General features: G+C 38.9%; 2 protein-coding genes across 2 annotated transcripts; both read left to right on the forward strand.

Annotated features, from left to right (window-relative positions):
* Nucleotides 1-955: 955 nt before the first annotated feature.
* LOC113075346 (uncharacterized) lies at nt 956-2,921 on the forward strand. The gene is made up of 3 exons (XM_026248050.1): nt 956-1,244; nt 1,340-2,362; nt 2,468-2,921. Exons 1-2 carry the CDS (start codon nt 1,067-1,069, stop codon nt 1,825-1,827), a joined length of 666 nt encoding a protein of 221 aa, XP_026103835.1. The 5' UTR covers nt 956-1,066; the 3' UTR covers nt 1,828-2,362; nt 2,468-2,921.
* Nucleotides 2,922-13,493: 10,572 nt separating this feature from the next.
* On the forward strand, nt 13,494-15,159 carry LOC113075338 (asialoglycoprotein receptor 1-like). The gene is made up of 4 exons (XM_026248043.1): nt 13,494-13,660; nt 14,534-14,661; nt 14,767-14,873; nt 14,979-15,159. Exons 2-4 carry the CDS (start codon nt 14,569-14,571, stop codon nt 15,157-15,159), a joined length of 381 nt encoding a protein of 126 aa, XP_026103828.1. The 5' UTR covers nt 13,494-13,660; nt 14,534-14,568.
* Nucleotides 15,160-16,948: the final 1,789 nt, after the last annotated feature.

The raw sequence follows: 16,948 nt of genomic DNA on the forward strand, positions 1-16,948 counted from the left end.
TTAAATGACCAAAAACGTATATTGTATAAAAATAAATGAATGAATGAATAAATAAATAAATAAATACAAATTTTTCACTGTGTCTCGTTAAGAGACATATAACTCATAAGAAGCCGATGACTGGAGCAAAGAGTGCATTTTTCAGGAAGATTACTTTTAACAACTGGGAAGTGTAGAACAATGCTTTTCAGTGACATGCTAATTGTTGGACCTGTCTTTTGCATACAAACATAGTAGACAACATCATGACTTCTGTCACGTCGCTTCAGTAGCTCCGACAATTAAAACTTCAGGTGGAAGAAATTGTGTGGAGGAACGAAAAGTTGTCTGACAGTTTAGCAACATAATAGTTTTGGCTTGCCTGCTGATTTTGGCTTTTCTGAAGTCACAGAACAAAGCGACCCTGACGAAGCATCTTGACAGCCGGTAGTTAGAACCATTCTTTAATATAGAAGAATGTCTGACACTGTGTGCATTCAATATCTGTTTGATTTAAATGAACCCGTGAGTAACATGCCAGTGAGCAATTGAATAAAAACGAAATTAAGAACATTTGCTTTCCCAAAATTATAATTTGAGTTCATCTGTCTTCTGTGCTTGATTTTCTGACACTGGAATGAGTAGTTGTGAAGTTTTCAAAGTATTTTTTTTCCAGATACTGATAGAGATCCTGAGAGAGAGATAAAAAAGTACAATCTTGCCTTATCTCTATATATTTCAGGATTCCCGTAGTTCTCATGAACCTGCTAACTTCCAAGTTTGATGCTAATGTTAAAATTAAAATTACATTTTTATAGAAAATACTTTTTTTCTGTTAAAAGCGGTTGCACAGTTACAGAAAATAAGTCTTTCCTTTATGTTCACCAGTCCAATCACAGAAGATTGTAACATGTTGCCAGTTCCTTTTTGCATAAATACTTGAACCATATCCACAAACACATTCACATCAGGAGTACAATGAAGTAGGAAGGATATTATTTAGTTAAATACGACTTAAAGCTTTGTTTAATGCTTCACATATACACTTCATAGTTAAAAGGTTGTAGACATCTAAACTGCACTGAAGATGTTTGGGCATGTGAATGAGAGTATGGATAAAGGCTCGATAATGGACTTAGAAGAAAGAGTAGAGAAGATAGCTGATATTTATGTGAGTGCCGAGGCTGTAAGAGATATGAAACATAAGAAAGACAAAGAGGACTTTGACACCCAAACACTGAAGACCCAAGCATCTCAACACACAGGTAACTGAGATTAATTGTTAATACATTTACTCATAAAAGCTGATGTAAACTGGATGGAGAAGAAAATAGACTAATATAATGTCTGTTTTTTTCAGGAAGTGATTCAGTGAAGGTCAGAAGCTCCAGAGCAGCTGTTGTGTGTTTGGTTCTGCTGTGTGTTCTTCTGCTGACTGCAGTCATAGTGCTGTGTTTCATCTTCACTCAAGAGAGACAACAGCTCTTATCTAAGAATGAAAACCTGACCAGTGAGAGAGAGCAGCTGATACTCAAGAACACAAATCTGACCAATGAGAGAGAGCAGCTAATACTCAAGAACACAAACCTGACCAGTGAGAGACTGCAGCTTATCCTCAAGAACACAAACCTGACCAATGAGAGAGAGCAGCTAATACTCAAGAACACAAACCTGACCAATGAGAGACAGCAGCTTATCGTCAAGAACACAAACCTGACCAATGAGAGACAGCAGCTTATCGTCAAGAACACAAACCTGACCAATGAGAGACAGCAGCTAAGAAGTGATCTTCTGATTTGTGGTAAAGTTTCTTTCATCTATGTAGTTATTTGCTATTTACCTTATTAATTTTTATGCATCTGTAGGTTGAATGAGTTTCCCTTCTTGTGTTTTCTGCTTCCACTTATTCTTGTTCAAATCAGATTGTTATAAAAGGGCAATGTCTAAGTAGTAGAATTGGGATTGGGCCTTAGTAACTGGTGTATATAACATATGATCATAAATGAGGATAAAAAGCTATAGCTGAACTGGTTGTGTTTACAGTTGGATGGATTTTCTATCAGTCCAGTTTTTACTACATGTCCAATGAGACAAAGAGCTGGACTGAGAGCAGACAAGACTGTCAGAAGAGAGGAGCAGATCTGATCATCATAAACAACAGAGAGGAATATGTGAGTGTAATAATGCATCTTATAGTTTTTGGCAGCTTAATGTGAAATGGTCAGATGTAACGTGTCTATTTATGACAGAAATGTGCAACTGTGTTGTCTGCTCAGTATTTTGTTCAGAACAAGTCTGGTCCTGCTGCTGTTTATATTGGTCTGACTGACAGTGAAGTGGAGGGCAACTGGAAATGGGTTGATGGCAGCAATCTGACCTCTGGGTGAGAAATCACTGAATTGAACTCATTATTATTTAATACATAATTCTTACAGTCAGTATCATATCACACAGAAAGCAGAACTGAACATCTAATGCTGATCTGTAGTTTCAGCTCCTGGGCACCTGGACAGCCAAATGTAAACAATCAAAAAAACGAGGACTGTGTTATGACTGTTGCTGTGGCTCGGACAGAGTTTTCTAATTTAGTAGGGTGGCATGATGTTGCATGTAATAATGCTTTTAAATGGATCTGTGAGAAGAGGACTTCACAGTTCATACTTCCGTAGGAAACATCGCGCACCTTTTGACACAAGTTCAACAATCCAAAACTTTTGTAACTGATTCTCATCTAAAGCATTTTTTCTCGACTTTTTCCAGGAGGACGTTAACCACTGAACATTTTTAATGTCTTCTTTGTCAGACACACATTTCATAATCTAATGAGCTGATGAGTTGAGTCAGGTTTGTTTAATTAGAAAGACATACAAAGTGTGTGCAAAATTGGATTCCAGAAGTGTTTTATATGACCAGAAATGCCTTGTGAGTGAGAATCAAAGAACATTCTATCATATAAACGAGATTCCAGTCTTCAGTTATTATTTGTACATTTTTTTTTTTCATTATACATTATTATTTCATCCCAGGTTTGGTTTGTAAACCTTTTTTCAAAGGTATAAAGTATATGTGACGTAAAAGTTGCAATAAAACATCATTGTTACAGTAAACTTAAGATGATCCAAAATCAATACAGTACTTCACAAACACATGCTTTACCAGATAAACATTAAACGGCAAGTTAGCCTATTATTATTATTATTATTATTATTTATTTATTTTTTTTACTTTGAATTTAATGGTTTCAGTCATTTTAAACAAGCATGCAAACCTAGAATAGAATAAGACTGGAATATTGCTTAAAATCTTTTGAAACTCTGTTTGTTGATGTTTTGACAGCTCTCTCTTGATTTAATGTAATTCTGTAAAACTTAAACTAAATGTGGTATAACATTTCTTTAAAATCACTCTAATTTCTTGCATTTGTGGTTTACCGAGACTCTCCATAGCCATAATGGTATCTATACTGTACAAACTATATTTTCTCGCTCAACACCAAGCCTAAACCTAAACCTCCTCACAGAGTACAATTTTTTAATTACATAATACACTGTTTTGTATGTTTTTTTGTATGCTTTACTCATAAATCATGTTTACATTAAAGTACCCATGTCATTATACACATTTGTGTCCTATCAATCATATATACCAGTACACACACACACTCACACATACACACACACACACACACACACACTACTTACTGTGGTTCATCATTCAGTTCACGTTTTTCAAGAGTGCACAACTTCATTCATATCATATGTTATTTCCAGGAGTGTTATCACAAGTCTCTCTGTTGCTGATATACCAGATGATATTCGAGTTAATTACTTAAAATGCAAATAGCATCATTGAAACAAAACAAAACAAACAAATAACAACAACAACAAAAACATTTTGAAAAAAATCTTCTTTTTGTGTCAGTTTATATTTGAATGTAAAATTATGAGTGGTTACATTTACACAATGAAATTTAATGTACAGTAAATAGTAACTAAATGCAGCCATAGCTAAAACCATAAACTGATCACTGCTCTGGACTCTTGATGTAGCAGCTACAAAAAGTATTCCAGCAGCATCCAATGTAAAAATGTAGAAGCCCACCGTGTCCTGCAGTGGGTTGGATTTCCTTTCTGCACAAATACTGGCCACACAAACACAGATGAGGAACACAACAAAGCCCACTCCAGAAGAGAAACCAGTGTGAGTTTGTGAGTGTCTTGACGACACCAAAACGGTCTGAAAGTAAATATAGAAAAATGGACAGAGAAGATGGGAAAAGCACTGATAACATTTATGAAAATGATGTCATAAGTGATCAAATTGGAATAGACTCAATGCAAGGAAAGTCATCAGAACTCACAGGTTGTGAGATTAATAATACACTAAGTTTTCATGTTTTATATTTATATGTGCTGTGTTAAGAACATAAATAAAGAGAATAAAGTCATGCTTGTTAATACACAGGAAGTGATTCAGTGAGGATCAGAAGCTCTAGAGCAGCTGTAGTGTGTTTGGTTCTGCTGTGTGTTCTTCTGCTGATTGCAGTCATAGTGCTGTGTGTCATCTTCACTCGAGAGACAACAGCTCTTATCTAAGAACACAAACCTGACCAGTGAGAGAGAGCAGCTAAGAAATGAACTTCTGACTCTTGGTAAAGTATTTGCTATATAGCAGACATTGCTAAAGCATGGAGTTAAAGATGGCATTCACATTTTTGTCCACTGAGAGGAAGAACTGGGACGACAGCAGACAAGACTGTCAGAAGAGAGGAGCAGATCTGATCATCATAAACAACAGAGAGGAAAATGTGAGTTTTGTGTACATGTGTGGTTTTTAGCTTCTAAATGAAAGATGCACATGGAATGTTGTCTGTTAATTATATAAAAGCATTTAATTGTTTCATCTGCTCAGGAGTTTGTTAAGAAAATTACTGAAAAAAAGAGAATTCTGGATTGGTCTGACTGACAAAGAAGTGGAGGGTAGCTAGAAATGGGTCGATGGCACCAACATGACCTCTGGGTGAGAAATCACTGAACTAATTATATTATGTAATAAATGATTCTAACAATCACAGAAAGCATCACTGAACATTTAATGATGATCTGTTTTTGCAGGTTTTGGGCATTTGGAGAAGCCTTTTGGACTAAGAATAGAGAATTATTCTTCAGGCCGGCCGTTGTGTACGCTTTGATCCCGGTGGGCTCTCTTCGAGGAGGGAGTCTTCGCCAACGTTCCTCGCGATACCGGTCCCACTTTAGCCGAGGCGGAACGGTGCTGGCATTCGTTGGGTTCGCAGATCGATCTGTTGGAGGGAATGGAGACAGGCACGTCCTTATCTCCTACCATACCCATCAGATCTGCCCGATTCCTGGGTTCGGAAGCCTGAGCTTCGGTTTTTCCCTCCCGAGCATCGGGCTTGACGCTCCGCATTTCTTTCTCCGAGGAGATTGACACGGAGGGCGTTGGCGAGCTTTTAGTTGCACAAACATAAAGTTGCATAAGCATATACAATAAACAGTGTTATGCGTAACACTATACGAGCAGCTATTTAATCTCCATTAATCGATTAATATTGTTTGTATGACTAAGCTATTCACGCGCTGTCGAGGCAACGCGTGTATTACATCATTTTTTTGATGTGATTTTTTCCATACCCGACCACTTGTCTGGTTGTTTAAACTCCATTTAATAAGGAGGAGTTAGTTCTATCACTTCAATGTGTACTTTATCTAAATATAGACCGTGTTTACTTGTCTGATTGTTGAATTTTATTAGATTCTGAGGAATCTAATGACCGTTATCTAACTTCGAGAAGTTCAATATATCACTTCAATGTGAATTGTATCTCAATCCAGACCGTGTTTACTTTTCTGATTGTTTGATTGCATTAAATTCTGAGCAATATAATGACAGTTATTGAACATTTGAAGTTAGATGTACTGGAGGGACTGCTGGGTGGGCCTCTTACACCAGAGTTAGCAGCTTGGAAACTACTGCCAAATGTATCTCAATGGGTCCTGCACACGGTAGAAAGAGGCTATCGCATTCAGTTTGGCCATCCACCGCCGACATTCAATGGGGTTACACCGACAGTAGTCGGCCCCCAGCAGGCTCTGGTGATGGAACAAGATGTGAATACCCTATTAAGGAAGGCGGCCATCGAGGTGGTCCCTCTTCTAGACAGGGAGTCCGGGTTTTACAGCCGGTATTTCATAGTTCCAAAGAAGGATGGGGGGTTGCGTCGGATCTTAGACTTACGTCATCTAAACCTCTCGGTAATGTCACGGAAGTTCAAAATGCTCACTGTTAAACAGGTTGTAGCTCAAATCAGATCCGAGGACTGGTTCGTCACAATAGATCTCAAAGACGCATACTTCCATATATCCATGCTTCCACAACACAGGAAGTCTCTGAGGTTTGCTTTCAGGGGCAAAGCCCACCAATATCGAATACTTCCCTTCGGCCTTGCACTCTCACCCCGCACGTTCACGAAATGTGTAGATGCGGCTCTGGTATCCCCCTGTATGCAGGGCATCTGCATTCTGAACTATATCAACGATTTAATCTCAATCAGAGCAAATGCCGGTTCGACATCGAGATGTCGTTTTCGCACATATGGGGGAGCCAGGTCTGAGACTGAATGCCCAGAAGAGTGTACTTTCTCCAGTTCAGAGAACCACCTATCTAGGCGTAGTGTGGGATTCGACCATGATGCAGGCACATTTGTCTCCTGCTCGGATCGAGTCAAACCTTACCTCAGTCAAGAGAGTCAGAGAAGGCCAGTCACTCACTGTCAAGCAGTTTCAGTTAGGGCTTATGGCAGCTGCGTCCAACGGGATACCTTTTGGCCTCCTGCACATAAGACCCCTACAGTGGTGGCTCAAGACCAAGGGATTTTCCCTGTGGGGTGAATCGATTACGAGCTATCAAGGTCACGCGGCAATGCCTTTGTGCCTTAGACATGTGAAAGAAACCTTGGTTCTTGAATCAGAGCCCGGTGCTGGGAGCTCTTGGTCGCTGTGTAATGCTAGCGACAGACACATCCCTCACCGGTTGGGGTGCAGTCATGAGTGGCCACCCTGCCCTTGGTCTGTGGAGCGGTCGCCATCTGACATGGCATACCAGTTGTCTAGAGATGCTAGTTGTGCATCGAGCATTTAAATATTTCCTCCCAGACCTGAGAGGTCACCATATGTTGGTGTGCACCGACAACACATTGGCGATCTCTTATATCAGTCACCAGAGTGATTGGCATTCGTGCCCCTTGTACAAGCTGGCACACCATATCTTTCTGTGGTCCCAGGACAAACTCCTCTCATTCGGAGCAGTGTATATTCCTGGGAGATTGACTGTGGAAGCAGACATACTGTCGAGACAGGGGCCGAGGCCCGGGGGGCTTCACCCCAAGGTGGTGAAGTAGATATGGAGAGTTTTTGGACCTCTTTGCGACTCAAGAGATATCACAATGTCCCCTCTGTTTCTCTCTAGTTCATCCAGCTCCTCTGGGACTGGACACTATGGTACAGACCTGGCCGAGGCTTCGTCTGTACGCTTTTCCCCCTATTGCTCTGCTCCCGGGAGCCATAGCTGCTTACCACGTCCCTTTCAACGGTCAGTCAGTGGGTAGACACCCCCTAGTTACACGTTTCCTCCACGGTGCGCTGAGGCTGAGAACTCCAGTACGGTCCTGTGTTCCCCCCTGGGACTTGGTTGTGGTGTTAGAGGCTCTTTGTAAAGCTCCATTTGTGCTGATTCATGAGTATTACTGGCTATTACTTCTCTAAAGAGAGTTGGAGTCCTTCAGGCCCCCTCAGTGGCCCCTACCTACTTAGACTTTGCCCCTGGTATGGCCAAAGCATTTTTATACCCTCGAGTGGGTTGTGTTCCTAAAGTTCCCTCTGTTACGCCACAACTCATAGTACTGCAGGCCTTCTGCCCTCCTCCCTTTCGGGAGCCAGACCAGGAGAAGTTAAATTGTATAAAATAAACTGATGAAAGCAATATTTTCAGCTAATTTTAGCTTCAATCCTAATTAAACACACCTGAACCTGAAGTTTTCAGGATTACAAGAAATTGTAAGGTGTGTGTTGATGCAGCTGATGCTTCACAATAGAGGTAATAATCACAGAGACTGAAATAGAATTTAAACAATAATAAAAACATTGTGTGTACGTATAAAGTACAAGTTAAAACAACCTCTTTTAAAATACACATATGTATTAATGAAATAAACAAACAAAACCATTTCACAAATAATCAAGACATTAACAGAAATGGAAGTGGAAATTAGGAAATTATTTAGCAGTATTATTCAGTATTGTTAATTACTCAATGCTTAATTGGGCTTGACATTAGTTTCTCAAGAGTTCACATCTTCATTCACATATTTGTTCTTGATGATCCCTAACGATTTATCAATTAATTATTCCAGTCTGAGATCCACCTGTCTTAGAGGTTCCTGCATAACAACTGGTTTTTTGAAAGTAATGAAGTAGATCCTCAGCCATCACCATGAGACCATCTTAAATGCTAGAATGAGACAATCTATTAAGTGCGTACTAATAAAGTAAAATACTAATAAAACTTAGTTTTGGAAAAATACTATGTATTACAAATCATTATATTATTTGGCTTTCTATTAATGCAATACACTGAATGACAGGCGTTTTGTCTCCCAGTACTGGCAGTATTGCGTTTATTGAGTAATTTATATAAAAAAATAAACAAAATAAAAATAAAAGCATGCTTTCATGTCCAAAAACATTATTTTTCTCTTACATTTCATAATAAATTCAGACAAGCTCAGTACCGAATTGTTTTTCATCAGTTTATTTTCATGAAAAAATTCACGTGTTCCATGGATTAAAGACTGTTTTCATTTACTCGTGCCTCTCGTGTGCTTCCAAAATAACAAAGTGAGACAGAAGAACAGACCAAAACCATTACATCTGTGTGTCTGTCTTTTTTTTTTTTTTTCAGTTTTCTTATGGATCCCTCATCCGCCCTGAATACATTTTCTTCCTGCTGGAGCAGGGGGAAAGATCTCTTGAGGGTCGGGTCATATGAGACTGTTCCTGGAGGTACCACATTACACCAGCTATCCGGATGACATGTTCTGCAAGTTCTGCAATGCAAGCCTAAGACCTGATGTAGAGCACCACCATCCAGATATAGCCCTAGATATAGAATTTCTACGCCTTCATGGAGTGGATAATGGCGAGAAATGGATCTCCATCTCCACTCCAGACCCAGTTCCCAGCTCATCATCACCCCAAGCGACCAGGTGGAGGATCGCCACGGACGAGGAGCTTAACCCATTAGATGAGGTGCAAGAGCCAACGACCATGCCCACCATAAGGGAGCAAGCCATGGATGGTGAGAGTGCGGAGTGGAGCTCTGCCACTGTACCACAGCTGAGGGTGACCTTAGGATGGACCTGGATAGAGGAGAGGCAGAAAATTATTTAATTGACTGGGGGGCTGACCTGCTCATTCTACTCCCTCCTTCTTCAGAGCCCCCTGTTATTCCTGTTCCCATATCCAGCCCAGACCCCATGTTCACCCCTGAAGAGGCTCCTGATCCTGAGTTTAGCCTGAGAACCCAGAGATATTTGAATACCCTCCCACTCCTGCCTCTTCCACCCCTGTTGTCTGGCAGCCCCTCTTCTTGCCCTTAGCCAACCATCAATACGGTGCAAGCACCGCAAGTCTGCCACCTTCTATTGTCGCCATATCTGGAGAATCCCTCTCCTCACCCTTCAGCCTCTGAGGCCCGGACTCCGCCTCGGCCCTTAGAACAGGTGTCTCCACCTTGGCTCCTAGCTCCCTCGCCTCCACAGTCACCTGTCGATCCGCCAGCTTCACCAGGCTCCCTTGTCCCTTTCTGCTCCACCTTGGTTGGGCATCTACCCACCATTGCTCCTCTGGCTGCACCGTTCAACCAGCTTTATTAGTTTCCTTCCTCCCGCTAGCTCCACCGTGGTCCTCAGTCACTCTGGCTCTAATACAGATCTCTGAATCTCCACCTCGGTCACCAGAGCCCTCTGCAATCAACTGGCTTGTTGGCTCTCCGTCTCCTCCATGGCTCCTCCCTCAGTCAGCTCCAAAATTGGTCAACATTATGGCGGTTGCCTAGGTCCAGCTGGACTCCTCCTGCTCCAAGCCCCTCCTGTCTCCTCCCTGGACTCTGTCTGTTGGGAAGGGGGCGAGATGTCAGGATAACGGACCTGTTTGTTGTGTTTTGCCCGTCTTTGTTCTTGGTTTTGCTTATATGGAATTTTTCCTGTGCTCATTTAGTTTGTTTATGGTTCCTGACACCTGTGTTAGTTAATTATTCCCAGTATTAAAGTCCTTGCCTTTGTGTTCTGTGTTTGTCGGTTTTGTCTACTCAATACGTTGATGTGTTTCCTGCTGTCTCAAGCGTTGATATACCTTGTGTTCCGTGGATTAAAGACTGTTTTCATATACTCATGCTTCCTAAGTAGCAAAGTGTGAAAAATATTTTTTACACATGATAGAGTGTATAAGTAATCAGTAAATAATTATGGCATTTAATAGGCAGTGTTTACACAATATAAAAACATGTGACATTAGTTTTTAAAGATGTGTCTAATGTACAGAACTGTGCTTAGTGTTTTCACTGAGTTTGTCTCAAGTACAACTGTACTTGAGACAAACTCTGTACTAAAAAACTAAAAAAAACTGTAACTTATAGATGAAGGCCTGATAATTAACAATAGCAACAGTAGAATGCTTAAATTATTTTAACAAATACAGTATATCTATAAAAAAGTATTTTATTTAAAAAATCTGTAAGAAAGTTGACAGTTAGCTCACTGCTCTACAGGGATGCAACAGAACCTGAACAGATTTAGCCCAAATTTATGAACACAAGTTTCTTTAAAAATTAAACCCTCTTAAAATCGCTGAATAAGAGCTCCTAAACCATCAAGCATAAATAAAGATCAGCTCTCTTTTCAAAACATCTTTAAAATGTTCCCAAACACCAGCCAACATCAAATGATCAAGCCTCTGAAGACTTTATACAGATACTGAGTAATCTGTGATAATAAATGCATTTGATCCTCATTTACATGTTCACAATCCACATTGTTGAAACATATTTATGATGATGCTCTGCAGCAAGTTCCTTTATGTGTAAATAACATTTAACTTTTCCACGAAACAGTTCCTTTCTGCATAATTAAATAGCTACACAAACACAGATAAGGAGCAGAACGGTCCACCAAAAGAGAAACTAATGTTAGTTTGTTGACATCTTAACAACACCAAAAAACATAGTTAGAAAAAGTGAACAAAAATATTGAAAAGGGAAAATGCACAGAGAAAATGGGCAAAGGAACACAGATATCTATGAAAATGACTTTGTTACTAAAGGTAAATTTGGAAGAATGATCGTGGACAGTAATGCTATGAGAATCCAGTCATCTGAACTCACAGGTACTGAGAATGCATTTCATCACACAAAATTATAGCACAAATTTGATAAAGCAGCTCATATCCATGAATGAGTATCTGACTATAGAGAGAAAGCAGCTAAAACTGGAGAAGAATGATCTTGAGAGTTGTCTTGGTAAATTGTGTATGTTTCTTTGGTCTTTTTAGTAGACTAGTTGTAATGACATGGGTTACATGAGGAAAGGGGTCATAGTATTTTTTATTATAACTATTTATTTATTATTTATTTTTATTTTTTAGCTTCCAGAAATGTCAGTTTTGGAAAGTTTGACGATAACAATTAGAATAATCAAATAGTGGCAGGTTTCTGGTATAACATTTGAACGTCTGACAGAACAAACATTCTGAAGTAAGCTGAACTTCTATAAATACTTGAAACATTTCCACACATCTGGAGTATAATAGGGTCCAGATCTGATAAGATGCTAGTATTAGCTGTTTTTTTTTTAGTATTATTTGTTGATATCTTAAAAAAAAAATAGCCTACATTTAGGTTACATTTTAGAATACCTTTGTCTTCACTGAAAGTCTCTTACCTAATCTGAATTAGATATGACTCAGAAAATGGACACAGGAGCAAGACAAAAGAAGACAGATTTCTATGAAAATGCTGATGCTATGAGAGGTAAATTCACAATGGAGATAAAAGACTCATATACAATGAGAATCCAGCCATCTGAACAGATAGATACAGACTGTAATAATATTTCCTCATAAAAAATAATGCCACAGACAGGGCTGGCCCATGGTATAGGTGGAATAGACAAATGCAAGGGGCGCAAACAATATTTTTTCTTATAACCGACACTACTTCAATACTATGAATTTAAAATATATATTAAAAAAAAACTATCGTCCCACAAAAACGTAACTATTTTATTGCTCTCCCGGTGGATGGTCAATATTCCCTGCACAGCCGCACTTCTACAAACATCAGTTGCACATTTTTATGGAGCCCCGCACATGATATGCAAGAAAAAAAATAAATAAATTGTGCGCACGATTGACTAATTAGTTCCCTCAATTTACTAAAACGTGCACACGACTACTATTGTGTTCCCTCGATTTACTATTGCGTTTGATCAATTTACTATTGCGTTCGCCTTATTTCAATTCAGCCTTAAATTTTTTCTTGCGTGTCACGTGCGGTGCTCTGTACATTTTAATAATATTTTTACGCTATATTTGTGTAGTATTTGGGTATGTAAGGTATTTTAAATTTGAATTTGCTAATTTAGTAATGTTTGTATATAACTGGGCTTAAATGTATTGTACTTTGTTAGTTCAAGTTAGATAATGTTAACAAATGATTACCTTAGTTCTGTAATTATCATTTTTGTTTTGTTTTTGTTTTTAAGAAAATGTAACACTCAATAGTCACATATACTCCTACATTTCTCTTTTCATATCCACTTTTGAAATATCTAGCTATGCAGTTTCTGTGTGAATGTTTAAACACAATGTTGGTGGAATGGGTTGTGAGGGAAGTGGCAACAGGTAAAATCTTGCCTAGGGCAAGACAAAGCAGTTACAGTATGTACATGTGCTGTATTGAATGCCAGTGAAGGGACTAACAGCATCTCTGTGTTCCTCAGGAAGTGATTCAGTGAAGAGCAGAAGCTCCAGAGCAGCTGTAGTGTGTTTGGTTCTGCTGTGTGTTCTTCTGCTGACTGCAGTCATAGTGCTGTGTTTCTTCTTCACTCAAGAGAGACAACTGCTCTTATCCAAAAATGAAAACCTGACCAATGAGAGAGAGCAGATGATGCTCAAGAACACAAACCTGACCAATGAGAGAGAGCAGCTAATATCCAAGACTGAAGACCTAACCAATGAGAGAGAGCAGCTAATATTCAAGAACACAAACCTGACCAATGAGAGAGAGCAGCTAATATTCAAGAACACAAACCTGACCAATGAGAGACAGCAGCTAATACTCAAGAACACAAACCTGACCAATGAGAGAGAGCAGCTAATACTCAAGAACACAAACCTGACCAATGAGAGACAGCAGCTAATACTCAAGAACACAAACCTGACCAATGAGAGAGAGCAGCTAATACTCAAGAACACAAACCTGACCAATGAGAGACAGCAGCTTATCCTCAAGAACACAAACCTGACCAATGAGAGAGAGCAGCTAATACTCAAGAACAAAAACCTGACCGATAACAGAGAGCAGCTAAGAAGTGAACTTCTGATTTGTGGTAAAGTTTCTTTCTTCTATGTAGTTATTTGCTATTAAACTTATTTTTAATTGTATATGTAGGTTGAATGAGTTTCCCTTCTTGTGCTATCTGCTTCCACTTATTATTGTTCAAAACAGATCGTTATTAGGGGTGCTCCGATCACGATCAGCCGATCGTTAATGCGCATCTCGTCAGTAAAGCCGGTTCTCTAATCAGCTGTTAATTCCATCAGGTGCGTGATTTCACATAGAGCAGCTGTTACTACACAGAGCCGTTGTTAACTGAGAAGATGCGCCAAAAAACGCTGAAAATGAAGTGGATTTGCACATCTTCTCTATTAACAATGGCTCTGTGTGAAATCACGCACCTGATGGAATTAACCGCTGATTAGAGAACCGGCTTTACTGACGAGATGCGCATAACGATCAGCCGATCGTGATCGGAGCACCCCTAATCGTTATGCTGCTTCATGCAAACTGGTATTTATTACCATATTATTTTAATGTACATGTAACAAACATTCGTAGTCACGGGAAGAAGGAGGTGGGAACCAGCAAACATTTAAATTAGACTTTAATAAACACAAAGTGCGACGGCCCCTCGCGGACGACTGTTGTGTACAAACAGAAGCAAAACACAAAATAAAGTATGTCTGTACCAAAAATTGATTTACTGTTTCCTGCAATTTGTGGTATAGCAGTTAATGAATCGGTAGTTTCCACACATCCACAAAACTAGTTAATGTCCACCTTGAAAAACTGGGTGAAAAGAGCTGATATTTTTAAAGCATGATGTGGTTAAATTGGGTTGCGGTCTTAGTAACTTTAGTGTATATAGCATATGATTATAAATGAGGATAAAAAGCTATAGCTGAACTGGTTGTGTTTACAGTTGGATGGATTTTCTATCAGTCCAGTTTTTACTACATGTCCAATGAGACAAAGAACTGGACTGAGAGCAGACGAGACTGTCAGAAGAGAGGAGCAGATCTGATCATCATAAACAACAGAGAGGAATATGTGAGTGTAATAATGCATCTTATAGTTTTTGGCAGCTTAATGTGAAATGGTCAGATGTAACGTGTCTATTTATGACAGAAATGTGCAACTGTGTTGTCTGCTCAGTATTTTGTTCAGAACAAGTCTGGTCCTGCTGCTGTTTATATTGGTCTGACTGACAGTGAAGTGGAAGGCAACTGGAAATGGGTTAATGACAGCAATCTGACCTCTGGGTGAGAAATGACTGAATTGAACTCATTATTATTTAATACATAATTCTTACAGTCAGTATCATATCACACAGAAAGCAGAACTGAACATCTAATGCTGATCTGTAGTTTCAGCTCCTGGGCACCTGGACAGCCAGATGGAAGCAAACAAGTAGATGAGGACTGTGCTATGACGGTAGCTGTGCCTCTGCCAGAGTTTGCTAATATAGAAGGGTGGCATGATGTTGCATGTAATAAAGCTTTTAAATGGATCTGTGAGAAGAGGACTTCACAGTTCATACTTCCATAGGAACACACACACCTCTTGACACAAGTTCAACAATACACAACTTTTGTAATTGATTCTCATCTAAAGCAGATTTTCTCAATCTTGTTCCAGGAGGACCTATAACATTGAACATTTAATTATTTATTTTTTTCCTTTGTCAGACACACATTTCATGTGCCGGTGTTTCTTCTAATGAGCTGATAAGTTGAGTCATGTATGTTTAATTAGAAAGACTTTTTTTAGGAGTCAGTAGTGCCGTCAGCATTTAGTAATGTTTCAGTAGTTTTTAAAATATTTATACATTATTATTTCATCCCAGGTTTGGTTTGTAAACCTTTTTTCAATGGTATAAAGTATGTGAGATGATTACAGTTAAGTTAAGATGATCCAAAATAAATGTTTACAAACACACATGCTTAACCAATTAAAGGGCAAGTTAGCCTATTATTGTTTTTATTATATATATATATATATATATATATATATATATATATATATATATATATATATATATATATATATTACTTTGAACTGACCGCTTTCAATCATTTTAAACAAGCATGCAAACCTAGAATAGAATAAGAGTGGACTATTGCTTAAAATCTTTTTAGAGAAAACTCTGTTTGTTGATGTTTTGACAGCTCTCTTGATTTAATGTAATTCTGAAAAGCTTGATTAAACTAAGCTTGGTAAAACATTTCTTTAACATCTCTCTGATTTAAATATACATATACTTTCAAGAGTGCACATCTTCATTCATATATTATTTCCAGCAGTTATCACAAGTCGCTCTTTTTCTGATATACCAGATAATATTTGAGTTAATTACTTAAAGTGCAACGCAGTGTTAACCCACTGAAGCTGAAGCCAACTGCGCGGCACCTGACTTTATAGCTTCCTGGTCGCTACGTCACCCCGCCTGTGACGCCAAACCCTTCCATTGGACAGATTGCACACGAAATTCAGAGTTGATCTTGCCAAAGGTGTTTTCCTAAAGCATTCAATGCAGTGTCTCATTCCTGCGAGGAACTAGGATTACATTCATAACCTTGGGAAGTTTACAGTTAGTGCAACTATCCTTTCTCTCAGTAAAAGGCATAGCATGTTGGCATAGCATTAATAAAATAAGCAACCAAAAGAAGAAGAACCAAAAGATGGAGAACAGATCCCTGTAGAGGTGTTCAGTTTTGCTTTAAATATGTTAAATATTTAAATCCCACCTGAGAAGCCTGTCAGGACAGGAAACCCTGATAGTTCATAATGTTTCATTATCAATTTTCAAAAGACTTTTCATAAGTTACTTTCACTCAGCACCAAAAAAGTGTTTTTATTAGGGCCCGAGCACTGCAGTGCGAGGACCCTATTGAAATTGCTCCATTTATTTGATTTAAAATTGAACTGCATCAAGGTCACTAAAATATGTTTCAGTATTGACAAACCCCAACAGTTAATGACAGTAGATCTGTTAAAAAGTTTCCCTCCTATAAAATCATTGAATAACTCATCTTGAAGAACGTATCCACTGTCAAAATGTACAATCCCACCGTGTCCTGCAGTGGGTTGGATTTCCTTTCTGCATAAATACTGGCCATTCAAACACAGATGAGGAACACAACACAGTCCACTCCAGAAGAGAAACCAGTGTTAGTTTCTTGAAGACACCAAAACGGTCTGAAAGTAAATATAGAAAATGGACAGAGAAAGATGTGGAAAGCACTGATAATATCTATGAAAATTATGTCATAAGTGATCAAATTGGAAAAGACTCGGAAAAGACACGGAAAGTCATCTGAACTCACAGGTACTAAGA

This window comes from Carassius auratus, unplaced genomic scaffold, assembly GCF_003368295.1.
Source record: "Carassius auratus strain Wakin unplaced genomic scaffold, ASM336829v1 scaf_tig00016867, whole genome shotgun sequence".
Classification (NCBI taxonomy): Eukaryota; Metazoa; Chordata; class Actinopteri; order Cypriniformes; family Cyprinidae; genus Carassius; species Carassius auratus.